General features: G+C 42.9%; 1 protein-coding gene across 1 annotated transcript in view; it reads left to right on the forward strand.

The window, feature by feature from the left end:
• The first annotated feature begins 15,434 nt into the window (after nt 1-15,434).
• The window catches only part of LOC102432873 (zinc finger protein 568-like), a 29,940-nt gene continuing 24,803 nt past the window's right edge, over nt 15,435-20,571 (forward strand). The window contains exons 1-2 of the mRNA XM_014464218.2: nt 15,435-15,510; nt 16,553-16,605. Coding sequence (XP_014319704.1) covers nt 16,597-16,605 — 9 coding nt within the window. The 5' untranslated portion in view covers nt 15,435-15,510; nt 16,553-16,596. The remainder of the gene's footprint in view (nt 15,511-16,552; nt 16,606-20,571) is intronic.

The raw sequence follows: 20,571 nt of genomic DNA on the forward strand, positions 1-20,571 counted from the left end.
TTTATTTTTTGGCATTTTAATTATAATGTGTCCAGGCATGGGCCTGTTTGGGTTCTTCTTACCTGGGTTTCTCTGTGCCTCCTGAACTTGTGTGACTTTTTTCTTTACCAGGTTAGGGAAGTTTTCTGCAATTATTTCTTTAAACACGTTCTCCACCCCTTCTGCCTTTCTGCTTCTTCTGGCACACCTGCTATTCAAATAATATTATGTTTCATGTTTTCCACAGCTCCCTTAAGCTTTCCTCCTGGGTTTTTGTTTGGTTGGTTGTTTTGGGGTTTTGTTTTGTTTGGGGTTTTTTTTTGGTTCTCTAATTAAGTGATTTTTCCTACCATGTCTTCAAATTCACTGATCCAATCCTAGCTTCCCTAATCTGCTGTGCATTCCTTCCAATGTGTTCTTTATTTGTGCCATGTCATTCTTTATTTCTGTTTTCATAGTTACTGTATCTTTTCTCATGCTGTTGAGTGTCTGTAGCATCACTATTCTGAACTCTATATCAGATAAATTTCTTATCTTCATTTCATTTATCTCTTCTTCTGCAGAATTTTCTTGTTCTTTCATTTGGGGGTTGTTTCTTTGTCTCCTCATTTTGGCTCCCTGTTTGGTTTATTGGCTCATTATTAAGTAGATCTGCTACACCTCTCAATCTCTGGTGCAGGACAGTGTCAAAAACTGTTTCTCACTAATTAGATCAGGCAGAGACTCAAATCCTCCAGAGACCTCTGCCTACAGACTGATAGGATTCCATCTTGAATTGCCCTCAGGGAATCATCCACAGGTGGGGCAAGAGTTCTTTTAAACAGGATGGGGCAATTGCTTCTGCCTGAAGGCTAATTGTCATTCTCAGTCTCTTAATGGGTCTCAGAAACTCCGCACTGTAGGGCAAGGTGTTTTCCAATAGAGTGGCTCAGCTGTCTTACGTCCAGGCAAAGCCGCCTGTATAACAACTGTCTGTGTGAGAAAGATGACTTCCACAGTGTTAGGGAATTATTCAGCATAGGAAACCTGAGTGTCTGCTATCTGAGCTCTAATCCCAGAGCCCCTGATCCTGGCTTCTGCTCACACAGCTTCAGTCCACTCTTCCCTCCATTTTTCAGAGCACAAGGTGAGTGGCTCCACAGGGAATTTTGTGCATTGGCCCTTTAAGAGGGTTCCAGCATTTCCAGCTATCTCTCCCTGGCCAACAGCAACCCTGCTGCTTTTCACAGCCTGATGTTATGTGGGTACCCTTCTCAGTTCTGGTACTCTGGGCTGGGGGGCCCAGCTTGGGGATTACATACCAGAGTTCTCAGTGGCAACCCCTCACAGCTGAGATATCATTCCAGAACTTTAGTTGCTATTTGTGGGAGCCTGGCCAGTCCTTTCGTGCCTTTGCCCCTTCTATCAGTCTCTATGTGGTCTCCACTTTCTGTCCTCAGTTATCAGGTTTTCTCCAGCGAGTCTTCCCTTGATTATTCCAGAAGTTTTTCTGTATTTTAATTGTAATTCCAGTTTTGTCCAGGGAGCATGTCCGTCTATCTTTATTGTTGAAAGTCCCCTTTCCTTCCCCATTGACCGCTGTGCCCATTTCCCCTCTCCATGGCCTTCACTGCACTGTGTCCACTTATATGTGCATATAATTTCTTTGGTTAATCTCACAATATATAAACTTCTAATAAAGTGTAAGACATTCATTAATAGTTCCAATTATGTTTTCTAGCTCCTCTAATAAAAAGCCAAAAGTAGGTGAATTTAAGACTATAGGAATCAATGTTTCAGTATTTCATGTTATTTCAGTTACTTCTATTTATTAGTTCTTAACAACTTTATAAAGTTTTGAAGTCTATTACTCAAGATGTTTTCTTGACAAAAATTGTAGCAGAAATAACATAAACTTATTTTTGTACCCCCAGCCAAACAAACATATACTTATGTTAATAACTCTCAAATACATTAACCAAACAAACCAGCTTTAATATCAAATATTTTTGTCCAGACCTTTTGGAATCTTTTTTTTTTTTTACTATACACCTAAATAGTATTTCTAATAATTATAGAGAATGCAAGATTTTTTATCTGTCCTTGACAACGTTTAAAAAGTCTGGAGAGCCCTGCCAGCATGGCTCAGTGGTTGAGCATCGACCTATGAACCAGAAGGTCACAGTTCAATTCCTGGTCAGGGCATATGCAGGGATTGTGGGCTAGATCCCCAGTTGGGGGCATGCAGGAGGCAGCCAATCAATGATTCTCTCTCATCATTGATGTTTCTCTCTCTCCCTCTCCCGTCCTCTATGAAATCAATAAAAATATTTTTTAAAGAAGTCTGGAGAGAGGGAGGGGAGTTATCAGGCATGGGTGACTTCAGCTATTTGAGTTTTTTTTAAATGATACTTTCCCTTCGATTATTATTAGGCAGGAAAACCTATTGGACTCTCAATGAAACTTTAAAGGCTGTGAATGAGCTGTGGAAACAAAGAAAGTCTTGGCCCCAGTTCAAGAAATTGCATATGTAACACTTCAAAGAGTTGTTTAAACAGAAAAAAGAGAAACCCAGTGACAGAAAATAAGATACATGACAAGAATGAAGTTGTCAAAATCATTGTAAAAAATGCTCCAAACAGATGACCAGGAAATAAAGTATGAGGCACAACAGTAACGTTGTCCAGGAGCCCATTTAATGTGCCTTGAACCAGGTCATGCAAGTCAGGTCCCTAGTAGAGAGAAGAATACAAAGTGAAAGTGTGTTTGCCTTGTGGACATGTTTACCCCAAGTCCTGAGAGTAGCCTTACCAACAATATTGGTGGTAGATGCCCTGAGGATTGATTTACTCTGCTCAGACAGGAAACTCAACTCCACACTGACAAAATGAGGGGAGGACAGGGTCCTTTCGAACATCAGGGGTGATCAGGTCCTGGACTCACTAGAGGGTTATTCCAGGTTCAGAGGGCAGGCTTATCTTCCATCTCAGCATTGATGAAGCACGTTTTGAGGAAGGACTTACTCTGTTGCTGACATGTAGTTTTCCCCTACATTGGTGATAAGAAGTGACAGAAAGGATGAATTAGAGAGAGAATAAAGAAGAGAAAACAACTCCATGTCCCATCTAAGTCACCAAAAAAGTGTCACTGGACAGGGACCAAGCCAGGAATGGGTCTGCCTTGAGCTGGCCTGTAGTGTGTGGATTCCTTACTTCATTCAGAAAAGATTTGACAATACAAGTCCATGGGTTTATGGTGGAAGTAACAGAAGAAAGCCTAAGTGGTGCTCTGCTTTGGGTCCCTGGAAATGTTATAGTAAAGAAATGATCCAAGGCGGTGCTGCTATTAGATCACTGAAACGTAAAAGTCACAGTGACAAAAGTGAGTCAAGGCAGGGCTACTGTTAACTCACAGGAAAGTGAGAGAAGAAGGGGAGCCTTTGAGACAGGTTCAGGAGGTAGGCCCTGGATGGGCTGCCACTGCCTACTGCTCACCTGGTTGCAAGTCTTTTGGGGACCCTTAGCGTTTAGGAGAAAGAAAGTAAAAGTTCATGCTCAAGAACAGGCAGGGGCATGTTCCAGAGAGAGCCCACATTGGAATTCTTTGTCTTGATGGTTTTTATCTTTCTTATGTGAGTGTGAATTCTAGGGGAGATGTCAGGAGAGGGTCTTACCAAAATATTCATTAGTTTTTCAGGTGTGTCCTTCAATGTGTTAATTAATAAAAATGAGCATATCGAGGAGTTTGGGATCATTCTCTAATGATCACTGCTTTACTTTTATCTTGAGTCCATCTGCCTCTAATCAGGTTTTTTTGTTACTTGTTCCCCTGACACACCAATGCATTTGACTGGCACAAATGGCACTAATTGGGTCTCTGCTACCTATCTCCCCAATCAGGGTGATTTAAGCTCTTTATTCTCTGTTTAAGAAGGGAAAGTACAAACTATTTGCTCTAAATTGATTTTGGTTAGGAAAAATAAGGTCTTGTGATTTACTAGCTGGCTGTAAATTGATCAAATTGTTTGGCCTTGTTTAATTATCTTGTCTCAGTTTCCCCTTTTCACTTGCCAAGGAATTTTTCTAGCTTCTTACCATCCTGCCTCAACACCATGGGTGAAGGACCTGTCCTTTCTGCATCTCTGCCCCTCCTACCAGTCTCATCACGGCTTCTTCTTTATGTCTTTAATTACAGGGATTCTGTTCAGCTAGTTTGCAGGTACTTCTCAATTATGACTGTTTTACAATTCAGTTACAGTTTTGATGTGGTTGTGGGGGGAGGCAAGCACAGAGTTACCTACTCTGCCATCTTGATTGGAAGTCTTTGAAATTTTCATTAAGGATGTAAATGTGATCTTATTTTTGGGGAGTCTTTGTTTATATTATCTAAAATACATAAAACCACTTCCTCAAAGAGGACCAAGTAAAGATCCAATCCCATCATTTATTTTTTAAAGTAGTGCTTCTCAAATTATTTGTGGTGAAAGACAGGATTACTATTTTTGCTTTTTAAAAATTTCAATGTGTTGTGAACTAATAATTTTGGAAATTATAACAAACAAATTGCTTGAAAAACAAAAGACATACAAAACTCCAGCCCCATTTTTTAAAAAATATATTTTATTGATTTTTTACAGAGAAGTGAGCGGAATAGAGAGTTAGGAACATCAATGAGTGAGAAACATTAATCAGCTGCCTCCTGCACACCCCTTACTGGGGATGTGCCCACAACCAAGGTATATGCCCTTGACCAGAATCAAACCTGGGACCCTTCAGTTCGCAGGCCAATGCTCTATCCACTGAGCCAAACCAGTTAGGGCAGCCCCATTTTTTTATTTTTAGCTTTAACTAACATAAAACTAGATTTTCATAAATGTAATCTAAACAAACATAAAAGGAAACAACATAAAATCTGTTCACATTTTTTATTAACATGTGCAAAAGGGTGAATGATATGTCAAAATACTCATAACTTTTTGTAGTTCTATTATCATAGACAAACAAAATGTTAAGGAAATAGCAATTCTCCATCCTATTTTAACACTTTGAGTTAACACCATGTATATCTTTTTTTTCATATTTTTTTCTGACAAATGAGGTATTCAAGTTATAGAGTAGGAACTTCTCTCTCCTGTGCTACCCAACTCCCACCCACCAGAGTCTACACTCTTTCTTCTACCCTGGAAATAAATGCTCCATTTAAAGCATCACTAGCCTCTGCCACTTCCTGAAGAATGTCACCTTGGCCCTTCCTCAAAGTTTTTCCAGTGGTTCCTCCCAAGCGTGATTTCTATTTTTGAGGTCTTGTCCTCTTACTTCCCTCCAAAGAATATGATTTGCAGAAATTTTTAGTTCTAACTGAAATATTTGCTCAGGTCTTAAGCTCAAAAACATCGTCTCTTTACCTGGAATCTTCACTCTTGGGCCCAAGTTTATATCTTTCCTTCAAGAAACCAATTATTAGTTGGAAGGTGCTTGTGGTAGACACTGATGTTTAACAGTTACAACAGACGACCTCAGCCCATATTTTCTTAGCTGAATTTCCATTATAGATGCTGGAATAATTCTATATTTTATTTCCCAGCCTACCTTGTGCCTAAAGGCAACAATGTATCATGAATCTGGTCATCAGATATATACAGAAATATTTAGGGATGAGAGGTGTTTGAAAGCATTTGCTTTCCTAATAAAAGGGACACAATCAACTAGCACAGTTGTTCCCATTAATTTTTGCCAATAGCAGAGACCAACTTTGAGTCCCTGATATGGAATTATTCCCTGTGAGTACCATTAGCCTCTTGATACAAGGTCAATTACATTGGACCTCTTCCATCATGGTTGGGACATAAATTCATCCTCACAAGCATAGCACACATTATCTGAAGTTGTCTTTCCCTGCCTAATGTTTCTGCCAGCATTACCAACAACAGATACTTTATCCACAATCATGGCATCCCACACAGCATTTTGTCTGAACAAGAAACTCATTTTACAGCAAAGGTAGTATGGCAATGCATTCATGCTCATGGAATTAGCTGGTCATATCTGGTATTACCACATCTTCCATCACCTGAAATCAGCTGGCCCAATTGAAAGGTGCAATGGCTTACTGAAGATTCAGTTTCAGTGCCAGTTGGAGACATCATCCTGAAAGGCTGATGTTCTCCTTTACAGGATGCTGAATATTTTTGAAATCAGAGACAATTATGGCCTCCCCCATGCCCAAAAATACATACTCCAGGAATAAAGGAGTAAAGTGGGAGTGGCTTCTTTCACCATAATACCTAATAGCTGCTCACAGAATTTGAGCTTTGCTAAATGCTAAGTGTCTGGTCGTCTGGTCGTCCATTCAACCAATCAAAGTGTAATATGCTAATGACATGCTACGGCCACTCAACCACTCACTATGACATGCACTGACCACCAGGGGGCAGACAGTCAATCGTTCAACCAGTTGCTATGACATGCACTGACCACCATGGGGCAGATGCTCTGACCAGTACGTTAGCTTGCTGCTGGGTTCTGGCCTATCGGGATTGAGTGAGATGGGCCAGACATGCCCTGGAGCCCTCCTTCTGCCCCTCCCCCAGTTGGCCAACGTCCTGCATCCCTCCCTGGCCCCGATTGTGCATTAGTGGGGTCCCTTGGCCTGGCCTGTGCCCTCTCACAATCCGGGACCCCTCAGAGGATGTAGAAGAGCCAGTTTCAGCCCAATCCCACAGGCCAGGCCAAGGGACCCCACTGGTGCACGAATTCATGCACCGGGCCTCTAGTGTGGATATATTAGTCCCCAACGAGGCAATGCTTCCATCTAGGAACACACCAATGTCAATGGTTTTATTGAATTGAAAGATGAGTTTTATTTCTTGAACATATTGTGCTCCTTACACCACTGAACCCCAGGGGAAAAAATTAATCTACTGGCTGGAATAACTGATCCTAATTACCAAGGAGGAATCAGGTTACTGCTATACATTGGAGGTATGGCGGCTATATCTGAAACCCAGGAAATTCTCTGGCATTCCTTTTACTACTTCTATGCCCAATAGTAAAAGTTAATGGGAAAATGACAGCAAAAAAAGGAAAAAAAGTACAGAATGCTTGAGGACTTAGAATCTTAGGAGGGAGGGTTTAGGCCCTTCTATCAGGTAAAGAACCTAGAGCAGTGATTCCCAAAGTGGGCGCTACCGCTCCCTGGTGGGCGCTGCAGTAATCCAGGGAGGCGGTGATGGCCACAGGTGCATTTGAGGGTGATGAGTAACTGCTATTAAAATTTAAAAAAAAATTAATTTCCATGGGCTGAGTAATATTTTTTCTGGAAAGGGGGCGGTAGGCCAAATAAGTTTGGGAACCACTGACCTAGAGTATATGAGCCTATCACTGAGGGTGAAGTGGAAATAATGGAATGGGTCATTGAAGAAGAAAGCCTTAGATAGCAACTATGATCTCACATCCTATTATAGAGATGAGGCCTCTAATAGCTTTGCAGGTTTTCTCTTTCTCTTGTTATATATGTTTATCTGTATATACTAACCACATTTTTTTTCTTTCTCATCATTTTTACTTCATATGCAAGTAGTTGGAAGTTAACTTAACAATTTATTCTTTAGGCAGCAGAATATTCAGTGGGACTGTATAAGAGTTCTTTGGGGGGAGAGGACAAAATGGAGGCAGAATAGTTGGACGTGTCCTGAGCCTTGTCCCAGAGCAGACAGAACAAGCAACTAAATTGAATAACATCCACCTTTAATTGGAGAAGTAGACACAGCTGGTGAGACAATTCACAGCCAGGACAGTCAGAGGACGCCTGGAGAATGGTAAAATTAGGGATCTGGCTGGAGAGAACTGAGAGACCTCCAAGCCCAGAGGGTCAGAAGGAAGCTGCATGGCACCAAGGCCCTGTCTTTTAGGACGGGTGTAGTGCCTGACTGTGGATAGAAGGTCCACAGGACTGCTGGCAGCAGGGGATTCTAGATCTAAGTCCACAGCCACGAGAGACTGAGCCCAGACAGGGCAGCCTGGATGGCTGCCCAAGCAGTGCCATGCGGGGGGGAGAGGGGCTCACAGTGGCGCAGCTCTTTCCCCTCTTTTTAGTCTTTGCTTTTATTTGCTAAGCCTAGTTCATAGGACCTTTCAAATACACTCACTGGTGGCTGAGGTGCAGGTGGAGGTGCAGACTTGTGGAGGTTGGGGAGAGGAAAAGGTCAGGGAGAGGTGGCTGTGAGTCTGGTGCTGAGTCATACCTGATGTGAGGGACCTAGGCAGCCATTTTCTCCTGAAGGGATAGTCCCTCCCTGTAGTCTCCAGGCACCAAAACAGCCATACTCAGACTACACCCTGAGTGATACAAAGGATACAAAAAAAAATCTGAATAGTCCCTGAGAGACCCTCTGTGGGCTCTTCCACAGAGGCCACACCTTTTTGAAGGGGAGAGCTGCTATAACTGGAAGCCTAGCCTCACCTCCACCCAGGGTGCCCTCAGACTCTACCCCCACTCCCGCTAGGGACCTGCTGCCCAGGCTGCTGTTCCATGGTCACTGAGACTCCAGCCATCCCAGGCGCAGTCTCCTGTGAGTTCCAAAGCATGCTCCCCTCTGGCCGGCCCAATGCTTTAGCCTAGGGCACTGCGACCATGTGAGCAGCAGCCACATGGCAGCCTGCCCCCGTCCAAGGAGCAGCAGCTGCACGCAGCCCACACCCGTCTGAGCAGCAACCCCGTGAGCAGCCCACCCCCATCGAAGAAGTAGCAGCCCTGCGAGCAGTCCGTCCCTGTCTGAGAAACAGCAGCTGCACAAGCAGCCCACCCCAGTCCGAGGAGCAGCAGCTGAACAAACTGCCTGTCCCCATCTGAGGAGCAGCAGCTGCATGAGCAGCCTGCCCCCATATGAGGAGCAGTAGCCCTGCAAGCAACCTGCCCCTGTAAGAGGAGGAGCAGCCATGCGAGCAGCCCTCCCCCGTCCAAGAAGCAGCAGCTGCACACAGTCTACACCCATCCAAGGGGGAGCAGCCTCGTAAGCAGCCTGCCCCCATCAGAGGAGCAGCAGCCGCGCAAGCAGCCTGTCCCCATCGGAGGAACAACAGTCATGTGAGAAGCCCGCCCCCATACAAGGAGCAGCAGACCTGCGAGCAACCTGACCTTGTCCGAGGAGCAGCAGCTACATGAGCAGCTCAACACCATCTGAGGAGCAGCAGCCACACAAGAAGCCCACACCTGTACGAGAAGGAGCAGCCATGTAGACCAATGGAATAAAACAGAGAACCCAGAAATCAACCCAAACCACTATGCTCAATTAATATTTGACAAAGGAGGCAAGAAAATACAATGAAGTCAAGAGAGTCTCTTCAATAAATGGTATTGGGAAAACTGGACAGATGCAAATAAAAAAATGAAACCAGACCACCAACTTACACCATACACAAAAATAAACTCGAAATGGTAAAGAACTTAAATGTAAGACGGGATACCATAAAAATATTAGAGGAATCCACAGGCAGCAAAATCTCAGACATATGCTGAAGCAATATCTTCACCGATACAGCTACTAGGGCAGCGGTTCTCAACCTGTGGGTCGCGACCCCTTTGGGGGTCGAACGACCCTTTCACAGGGGTCGCCTAAGACCAACGGAACACACATATATAATTACATATTGTTTTTGTGATAAATCACTATGCTTTAATTATGTTCAATTTGTAACAATAAAAATACATCCTGCATATCAGATATTTACATTATGATTCATAACAGTAGCAAAATTACAGTTATAAAGTAGCAATGAAAATAATTTTATGGTTGGGGGTCACCACAACATGAGGAACTGTATTAAAGGGTCGCAGCATTAGGAACGTTGAGAACCACTGTCTTAGGGCAATGGAAACTAAAGGGAAAATAAACAAATGGGACTACATCAAAATAAAAAACTTCTGTACAGCAAAGGAAACCATCAACAAAACAACAAGAAAGCCCACTGCATGGGAGAACATATTTGCCAATGTTATCTCTGATAAGGGTTTAATCTCCAACATTTATAGGGAACTCATACAACTTAACAAAAGAAAGATAAACAACCCAATCAAAAAACGGGCAATGAACCTAAATAGGTACTTTTCGAAAGAGGACATAAGGAAGGCCAAGAGACATATGAAAACATGCTCAAAGTCACTAATCATCTGAGAGATGCAAATCAAAACAACAATGAGGTACCATCTCACACCTGTCAGACTGGCTATCATCAACAAATCAACAAAAGACAAGTGCTGGAGAGGATGTGGAGAAAAAGGAACACTCGTGCACTGCTGGTGGGAATGCAGACTGGTGTAGCCACTGTGGAGAACAGTATGGAGTTTCCTAAAAAAACTGAAAATGGAACTCCCATTTGATCCAGTGACCCCACTTCTAGGAATATATCCCAAGAAACTAGAAACACCAATCAGAAAGGATATATGCACCCCTATGCTCATAGAGGCACAATTCACCATAGCTAAGATTTGGAAACAGCCTAAGTGCCCATCAGCAGATGAGTGGTTTAAAAAACTGTGGTACATCTACACAATGGAATACTATGCTGCGGTAAAAAAGAAGGAATCCTTACCATTTGTAACAGCATGGATGGAACTGGAGAGCATTATGCTAAGTGAAATAAGCCTGTCAGAGAAAGATAAATACCACATAATCTCACTCATTTCTGGAATATAATGAACAACATAAACTGATGAACAAAAATAGATCCAGAGACAGAGAAGCATCAATCAGACTGTCAAACCTCAGAGGGAAGGTAGGGGAGGGGAGGGGTAAGGGGGAGAAAGCAACCAAAGGACTTGTATGCATGCATATAAACCTAACCAATGGACACAGACACCAGGGGGGTGAGGGCATGAGTGGGGAGGGGTTGTGGGGGAAATGGGGGGATAAGGACACATATGTGATACCTTAATCAATAAAGAAAAATAAATAAAGACCTTAAAAAGAGTTCTTTGTACTATTCTTTTAATGCCTCTGAAGATTTAAAATTTTTCAAAATAAACAAAGAAAATTTGCCTATTAGGTGACTTTTTATATATGGAAGAAATAAATATGGGAAGGCACTGAGCTGCTTGAGGATGTACCAAAAGATCCCACTGGAACAGAAGAACTAGGGAGCTAGAAATAGTTTCTCAATTTGTTTCTATAAGAAAATTTTGCAGAGGGAGGAATACAGAATATCTTGGTTGGGTTGGGGGGAACCAGTATTTCAGGAAGTAAGGCAGCAGAACTTATTAAGAACATGACTTTCTGATGAATGACAGGTCATTCCATTCTCTTCCTGCTCTGAGGGAAGATTTCCTCCTCCAGAGATTGGGGTCAGAAGTCTGAAATGCCTCTTATGGGTTAAAATCAAGGCATTGGCAGAAGTGTGTTCCTTCTGGAGGCTCTAGGGTAGAATCTATTTCCTTACTTTTTCCAGCTTCTAGAACAGTGATGGCAAACCTTTTGAGCTCGGCATGTCAAAATTTTGAAAAGCTCTAACTTAACTCTGGTGCCGTGTCACATATAGAAATATTCATAATTTTTTTTGATATTTGCAACCATAGTAAAAAAAAAATTTATATTTTTGACATTTATTTTGTATATTTAAATGCCATTTAACAAAGAAAAATCAACCAAAAATTTGTATAAAATGAACAAAAACAGAAAAACAATGTACATTTAGGAAAAAATAATAATAAAAACAATGATAATCAAATGGCACGAAAACTAGAAATTAGTGACTTTTTTGGTGCTGAAGTTTGTCTGCTAATTCTTCGATTGCAGGTTCATACTTGGTGCACTTCAAGGCTAAGCAAGCGCCACTAACTTCATCTGTTAGCTGGTTTCTTTTGTTCATTTTCATATTATTTAATGCTGAGAACAAAGTCTCACAAAAATATGTTGATGAAAAAATTGTTAGCAAAGCCATCGCTAGATTTTTTATGTAGCTAAAAGTGTCAGGTACTCTGTCCAAGCACTCAAAATTTCTTGTTCATAGTTGCACTCTTCTTCGTTATTCAAACGATTTCGTTCCAGATTTTCAAGTCTCGACCTGATGTTAAATTTGTAGAGCATCTTAAAAATTTAATGATGGAATTTGATTGACTTTTATAGAGGTGTAGCTGCCTAGAAATGTATTCCTTCCTTTCATCGATACTTTTTTTCAAGCGCTGACAATGATTAGTTTCAAAATGTCTCTTTAATTCCACATTCTGCTTACTACCGTCTCATTACACAGTATGCACAATGACCTGTTGTTTCTGTCAACAACCCCGTACATCTTGGTCCATATGTCTTGAAAGGGTCAGCTTCTGCTACTTCCACTTCCTTTATCATTCCATCTTGCTTTTTTTTTTGATTCTCCATCACAAGCCTGCAAAAATAAATAAATATAAATCACAGCGTTTTTTATAAAAGGTTGATAGGTTTCTTACCTATTAACTTTTTGCAGTGTTGTTGCACTGACTCCTGGTGCAAAACAATTCAAAGATAGTATGTATAACCAACAAATATATGGTGCTGTAATCAATTATCTGACAAGCAGAATGTCTCGTCGAGCACTGTTGCACTGTATATCCTTTTCTTCTAACCCTCCCACTCCTGTCTCCTAATGAACATGGCAATCAAGTGCGTCCGCTTGCCGAATGCACCCGAACGCACAGGAAGCTTACCCGAGGCACATGTTGACAATAATGAGGCCATTTCCAGAATTGGGCATTTTGTCACTCGAGTAAAAATAAAATGTCATGAGTAAAGATTAATCTCTTTATAGTGCAATTCTTAACCTTTTTATATTAATGTCAATATTGGAACAATGTATCTTGGATGTTTTCACTATGTATTTTTGCTACGCAACACCATGTACATGTTTACATCCGGTTTTAGAATTGCATTATTGATCATGAGTAACGTGAGTAATATTATACTCAAGTGATGCCCAACTCTGGCCGTTGCGAGAGACAAATATTTGAATTATGCAATTTTTTGTCTCTTTCGATGTGTGTCACCCAAAATGAGTTCGCGTGTCACCACCTCGCGCTACCCAGACCTGTAGGTTTGCCATCACTGTTCTAGAAGCTACTTGTATTCCTTGGCTCATGGCAGCTTATTCCATCTTTAAAGCCCAACCTCTCTGCCTCTGATGCTCCTACCTTTCTCTTATAAGGACCTTTGTGATTACATTAGGCCATTCAGATATTCCAGGATAATCTTCTCATCTCTAATGCGCCTTAATTTAATGCATGCTTCTGCAAAGTCTCTTTCTGTCATGTAAAATAACATAGTCATTTACAGGTTCTTGGGATTAGGACTTGGACATCTTGAAGTGTTCTATCTACCACATTATTATTCTATATACCACATTATTCTATCTACCACATTATCTTATTGGCATCATTTAATATATATATTTCTTTTTCTTTAATTTGTTCGTACAATGCATTTTGTCACTGGATTGCTTATGGTTCTTCCAATGTTATGAAATATTTTTATGAAATCCATTCTACAAATTTTAAACTACATTGTTGAAATCAGCCTCTTATTTGGAATTTTTGCATCAGTAATTAATTACAAATGTTAAAGTTATTAAACAAGGACACCATTAGATTTAGGTAGCTATACTGCCTTCAGTCCCTACATAAACAAACAAAAAACTAATCCAGAGTGAATGACTCAATTTGGAGAAAATAAAATTTAAAAACAACCAATCACAAACATCCAATTTAGCTTTCCAAAATAAGGCAAATGCTTAAGCTGTCCCAACCAAATAATTTCCTTGTTTTGCTTCTGGGTCTTCTCTATAAAAATCTCTCCACTAGCTCCTGTTGGTGGAGCATTCTGCCTGATTCAAATCTATTTATGCTCAGATAAACTCTTGAAAATTGTAACATGCTTCAGTTTATCTTTTAATACAAGATGGGTAATACTTTTCTTTTAGCCTGTCTTTATCAGATTTTATATTAGTTAGACAAAATTAATTATTAGAGGACATTCCATCATTTTCTAAGATCTGAATAAATTGCATAATCATTATGAGTTCAAAAATTAGCTAAAACTCAGCTATAATCATCTGGATACTTTTCATTAGTACATATTTTAAGACATTTAAGTTTTATTATGGTTATTGTTCCATTCAGGTTTTCTACTTCTTACTAAAATTAATAACTTAAATTTTACTAGAAAATCTACAATTACCTCTACTGTGGTTATAGAGTTTCACATAATACCTAACAGCCTCAAATTTCTGTGAAATGCTGTGTGGTTTAACCTTTCTAATGTTTTTGTTTTGATTTAATTTTTTGTTTTGCTATTGTTTATCAATATTTCTTTTAATTGACCTCTTAGAACCAAATTGTGAATTTTAAAAATCTGGTCCACTTTTTTGTTTTCTAGTACATCGGTTTCGGGTGTATACTTACTCATTTTATATTTAACTAAATTTAATAAGCAATGTTTCATAAGAAGGACATGATAATGCCCCAAATATGAGCATACTCTTAAAGTAAAAAGAATAAATATCACAATTACACGTCCTAGAAATAAACTGTTAACAAATGTTAGTGTAACTTTCCAGAGAGCTTATTAAGTGCCTTTCTATGTGTATTTATGTATTTATAAAACATAAAAATAGTAGTTTTGTATTGGTACTCCATTATTTCCACTCTGGACCCAGGGTTGTCCTCCCAGTCCCTTCTCAGATTCCCTCACCCAGAGCTCAAGACTGCCCGCCTTCAGTCTGGGCACATCCGCAAATCCCAAGGCCCGAACTACATTTCCCGGATGCCTCCAGAGTGGACCCAGCCACTATCCCGCGGCTCAAATTGTGCTGAAAAGCCTGGGCTGCAGTGTTATGGCGTTCCGGACTGAAGACTACACTTCCCAGCGGCGCCCAGGTTCAGGGAAAAAATTCTCAGCTGAAAGTTGAGCACCCAGCGCGACCAGGATTGTGGGTCTCTGAGAGCTGAACCGCCCAGGTCTGGACGACTCCTAGTTTGTGGCGTGGTGGAGAGTAGTCCTTTGCTGGTCCTGCGCTCAGAGCCCTGCTCCTTGTGGAGAGAACTCTGGACAGTCGGTTTCCCGGCTTTTAACTACAGTTTTTAGAGATCTCTGGGCATCTCCAAGTTTGGGGCGAAGACTGTTGGAGACGGTTTAACTTCTGGGTCATCCTGGTGGAGGACCGCTCCGCCCTTTCCCAAGCTGTGGGCTACATATCTGAGAAGCCTTGAGGGTCCACCACCTGTTCTTAATCCTCAGCAGCCACCTCGCGCTACCCAGACCTGTCGGGTCGCCCAGATCCTCGGAGGATGCTCAGGTGTACTGGGTGATCAGCACTGAGCTTCACTAAGGCTTGGGCTGCGAGTCGGCGGAGAAGCCTGAGCCGGCCGGACCCTCGCTGGATTTCCCTCCGGTGGACTACATTTCCCTACGGCTCCGCGGCATATCCATTTACAGCCGGAGTTGGCTGGCCTGTGGTAAGTTTGAGGAAGCGCTTCACAAACTAGTTCACTGTTTAGTGGCGGATTCGCTTAACCAGAGTACAAGGCACCCGGGTGAGTGGACATGAAGCACCCCCGGGCGGGGCTGGGTGTCTCTGGGGCGTGTCCAGGCTGCACGCCCTCGCTGGTAAAAGAAAGGACGTCCGGGAGACCTGGGGCGCCGTGGCCGCGTGTCCTCCCGCCGGATGGGGAGGTAGCGGTCGCGCGTGCACGGGGTGGACGTGGTTTCAGCTGGCGGTGTCAGGAGGTCGGGTGTTGCCTCGGCGGCAAGTACGTGCGACGCTTTCCCTACCGGTATCGTGCGCCGACTCCCGGCGCAGGGCTAGCAGTGCCTGTGGTAACACGCGGAGTGCACTATCTGAGCGGAGCTCTCTGTGGCCCTGGTGTGAGAATCCCACGTGGCCACGACTCCGTCTCTGCCTTTGGGCCTAGAACTGGGAAAGGCGCCCTCTTTGTCCATTCTTGGTCAATGTTGGGAGTGTCGGGCGGTGGATGGGTTCTGGGCGTCTACCCCAGACCCCGCCTGCATTTCCAGCCTTTGTATCTCCAATTACACTCTCCAGCCCTGCCACTGCTGACAAACCGCCGCCATTTGCTCTCCAGCCCGGTGAATAGCTTTCGCCCGGAGGTTGTTTCTGCTGTCCAGCCGGTTTGTAGAGCTTGGGCCTGGGAGCTCCTCCTACTTGTACTTTTTGTTCTTTCACCCTGGTCGCCAGGGATCTCGCCCCATAGAGGTGCCCCCAGCCTAGAGGTGTGGGGACTCTGGCAGATGGATCCACTTACCCTGTGTCTTGGAGCTACAGATCTGGGCTCAGTATAATCTACCGGGCTTGGAAGAACCCCAAGTCAGGCTTAATGGAAGAAGGCAGCCACAGTCTAGGATTCTCTCACAGGACTCCCATCTGGACCCCTAAGGCCACTGTGCTTCTGTGATATGATGGAGAGGATGGTGGAAGTTGCAGACTTCTTTGGCTTTGGACCTCTTAGTGCCTGGGGTGGGGCAGGGATTTGTTTTAACTGGGCCTCCTTCCGGAACCTGGGAGAGCCTGTTGTCTCCTAGTGTTCTAATCTCTTTCCACCTTTTTTCTTCTCTTAGAATCCAGAACAGGAGGAAAGAAGAGCCGCTGTGCATCAAAAGCCATGGCAGAGGTAAGTTGTATGTGGTACTTTCTTCTTGGAAAGGGTTTCTTGGTTTTCAGAACACTATCATATTTCAGGATTCTATCTAAGAGATTTACTCTAGTGATTTAGAGAAAAGGGAAGAGAGAAGGAAACCACATTTATGGAGAATTTTCCTGAACCAGACAGAAGCCTAAACCAGAGCTTTGTTCTAGAATTTTCACTTCCCTGGATTTTGTTCATTCCCATAGTCCAGGGGTGGGGAACCTTGTTTCTGCCAAGGGCCATATGGATATTTATAGCATCTTTTACAGGCCATAAAAAATTACCAGTTTAGAAATTAGCCTGCTATATTTGGCCAAACATTTAATTAATTCACCCCTAATGGCTTGCAGAGCCAGACCAAATGATTTCATGGGCCTTATATGGCCAGGGGCCCGAAATTCCCCACCCCTGCAACCGTCCAAATGTGCCTCAGTGATTTGGCAGGGAAGTTGACCAACAGAATAAGGTTACTCACTGCCATCTCCCTAATTTCTTTGTTGTCCCTTCCAGGGTCACATACACTAGCCTATTTGCTCCCAAAATTTATTTCTTTTTAATCCTCACCAAGGATATTTTCTCCATTGATTTTTAGGCAGAGTGAAAGGAAGGGAGGAAGGGGAGATAAAGAGACAGACAGACAGACATCAACCCATTGTTTTGGCTTGAACCCTGACTGGGGTGGGGGATCGAACTAGCAACTGAGGTACATGCCCTTGACCAGGAATGGAACTCGCAACACTTTGGTCTGATGCTCTAACCACTGAGAAAAACTGTCCAGGACTGCTTCCAAATTTGTAATAGCCTGGGATGCCTGCCTGCACTTTTCATTCTAGACATTTTTTTCCCCAAGATAGAAATAACCTAATTGTTCTCTTTCTAATGATTGAGATAATATAGGATTCTTGCAAATATTTCAAAACTTATTAAGACAAGTTTGTCATCCATGGTCCCACCATTTAGTGATAGTCACTGTTAATATTTTCAAAATATATTTTTATTGATTTCAAAGAGAAAGGGAGAGTGAGAAACACCAATGATGAGAGAGAATCATTGATTGGCTGCCTCCTGCATGCCCCACACTGGAATTGAGCCTGCAACCTAGTCTTGTGCCCTGACTGGGAATTGAACCATGACCTCCTGGTTGACACTCAACAACTGAGTCACACCAGCTGGGTTCAAATTATCCTTATTATATTTTGTCCTCACCAGAGAATATTTTTTCCTTTTTTTTTTTCTTGTGGGTTTTTTGGTTGTTGTTTTTTGGTTTTTTTAGAGAGAGAGTGGAAAGGAGGCAGGAGGAGGAAAGAAAGAAAGAGACATTGATTGACTACTACCCGCCGGGGCCCTGACCTGGAATGGAACCTGCAACCTTTCGGTGTGCCTGCCTGTGCTCTAACAACTGAGCCACACTGGCCAGGGCTATTTTCAAATTATTTTGTCTGCACATATGTTTAGGTATGTAAATTTGTTTTCAGAATGGGATCATGTTACTGCTAGAAGCAACTAACTTATTGTGTTTGCTTTAAGCCACTTTTAGCTTGAAATTCTTCACATGTGTTATCTTGTTGAATCCACATAACAACCCATAAGACAGGTCTGACTATATTTCATTAATTCTATGATACACTTTATTTTCACATTGTGATAGGTTTTACAATTTTTGGCAAGTCATAGTTTCATTGATGGCATTTTTTTTTCCTGATGTATAAATCAATAACATCTCAGAATTGATGAAATATGCTAATATTTTAAGTTGAGAAGTGAGGAAATAGATTCTGTTAAGTCACTTGTTCCAAAATTACATATTAAATGATATAACTGGGATTTCTAAATTGTCTACTCATTTCCTTTCCCCACTTGTTGGAGTATTATCTTTCTTGGTTTATTTTAAATAAGTTTATATGTCAAGCATATTTCACTTTATCACTTATAAGTTGTTTTAGAAATGTTTTTTCATAGTCGATCTATTTTTTGTTTGTGTTTCAAATTCAGAGTTTTTAAAAAATGTTTTCTTCCCTTTATGTTATGTCAAAAGTTCTTCCCTACTATAAAAATAGAAAAGTTATTCTTATTTTCCTAAAGTACTTTTTTTTTTGTTCATACATTTTAATCTTTAAAGTATCTGGTGTGAGATATGATAAAAAATGTGGGCTGTCACATTCCTAATTTAGGGTGTTTAGGCTTTTTTCTATGATTAAACTATTTTAAAGAATGGCATACTATTTGTAGTATGTTCAGGTGTATTTTTTTTTCCCCTAGATGTGTCTGAGTGTGGCTCTTCATTAATGTTGGCCAGTCAGTTCTCAAGAATTCCTTTCTCTCTAAAGACTAAGAAATAATATTTGTTTTCTAGATACATCTGTTTCTTCCTTTCTCTTTGACTTTTCTTCTGTCTTCTGTGAGAACTTGCTGAATTTATCTTCCCATTGCCATCCTGGCTAGAACTTTCCTACGATTCTTAGAAAAGGACTACATCCTCCCCATTCATTCTCAGTACATTTTGGTAAGGAAAGAACTCCAGCTCCCCTTGACCTTCAACCTTTGATTGTCCATTTCTCCCTCTTTCCTTCTCCCCTCAGAGTGGTTATTGTTCTTTCTCTGTATTAATGTGAGGCTATCTACACTAATAAAGAGAAACATGCAAATTGGTGTCACTCTGCTACACCCACAAGCCACGCCCACCAGCCAATCAGGAGCACGTATGCAAATTAACCCAACCAAGATGGCGGTGGCCACAGAGCTGGAGAGCAGGAGGCTTGGGTTGCTCCCAGCAATGGAGGAAGCCAAGCTTCCTGCCCTCCCTGGCCATCCCTGGCCTCTGCTCAAGGCTAGAAAGTTTCAATTATAGAAGATAAATAAATCCCAGATACCTGCTTCCTTCCGCTCAAGGAGGCGCTGAAAAAAAAAGAAAGAAAAAAAGGAGGGTCTGGGAGCTTGGGTCGCAGGGGGCCGTGGCCAGCCTGCAAACAGCCAGCAGCCCCTCACCCAGGCTGGCCAGGCACCCCAGTGGGACCTCCCACCCATCAGCCCCGCACCCAGGCTTGCCAGGCACCCCAGTGGGACCCCCCACCCTGAAGGGGGTGTGGCCAGCTTGAAAACAGCCCTCAGCCTCTCACACAGGCTGGCCAGACCCCCTGCAGCGGGGACCCTCACCCCATGGGGGCGTGGCTGGCCTGCAAACCACTACAGGCCCCTTGCCCAGGCCGCCCCACACCCCAAGGAAACCCCCATCCTGATCTGGGACACCCTTCAGGGCAAACCAGCCAGCCCCCACCCATGCACCAGGCCTTTATCTATACTAATAAAAGGGTAATATGCTAATTAGACTGGGAGACCTTCCAGGAGACCTTCCAGATGTTCTGGACAAATCCATGGTGGCGGGGCTGAGGTAGAGGCAATTAGAGGCCAAGAGGGGAGGGCAGTTGTGGGTGATCAGGCTGGTGGGGGGCGGGGCTGTTGGGGGTAAGCAGACCATCAGGGTGGCCAGTTGGGGGCAAACAGGCCATCAGTGGGGGTCAGTTAGAGGTGATCAGGACAGCGGGGGGCAGTTTTGAGTGAGCAGGCCAGCAGGGGGCAGTTGGGGTGAGCAGGCTGGCAGGGGAGGCAGTTGGGGGCGAGCAGGCTGACAGGCAGAGTGGTTAGGGGCAATCAGGCAGGCAGGCAGGTGAGTGGTTAGGAGCCAGCAGTCCCGGATTGCAAGAGGGATGTCCGACTGCCGGTTTAGGCCTGATCCCTGTAAACTTGCAGTAGGACATCCTTTGAGGGGTCCCAGATTGGAGAGGGTGCAGGCCAGGCTGAGGAGCACCCCCTCCCCCATGCATGAATTTCGTGCACCAGGCCACTAGTCCTATATAATAAAAGCCCAGCAACTGAAATTGCAGAACTACCAGAGACCAGAACAACCACAGCCCCTCGCCCTGACTGGCCCCGCCCCTCAGCAGGGACCACCCC

The sequence above is a fragment of the Myotis lucifugus genome, unplaced genomic scaffold, assembly GCF_000147115.1.
Source record: "Myotis lucifugus unplaced genomic scaffold, Myoluc2.0 scaffold_244, whole genome shotgun sequence".
NCBI classification, from domain to species: domain Eukaryota; kingdom Metazoa; phylum Chordata; class Mammalia; order Chiroptera; family Vespertilionidae; genus Myotis; species Myotis lucifugus.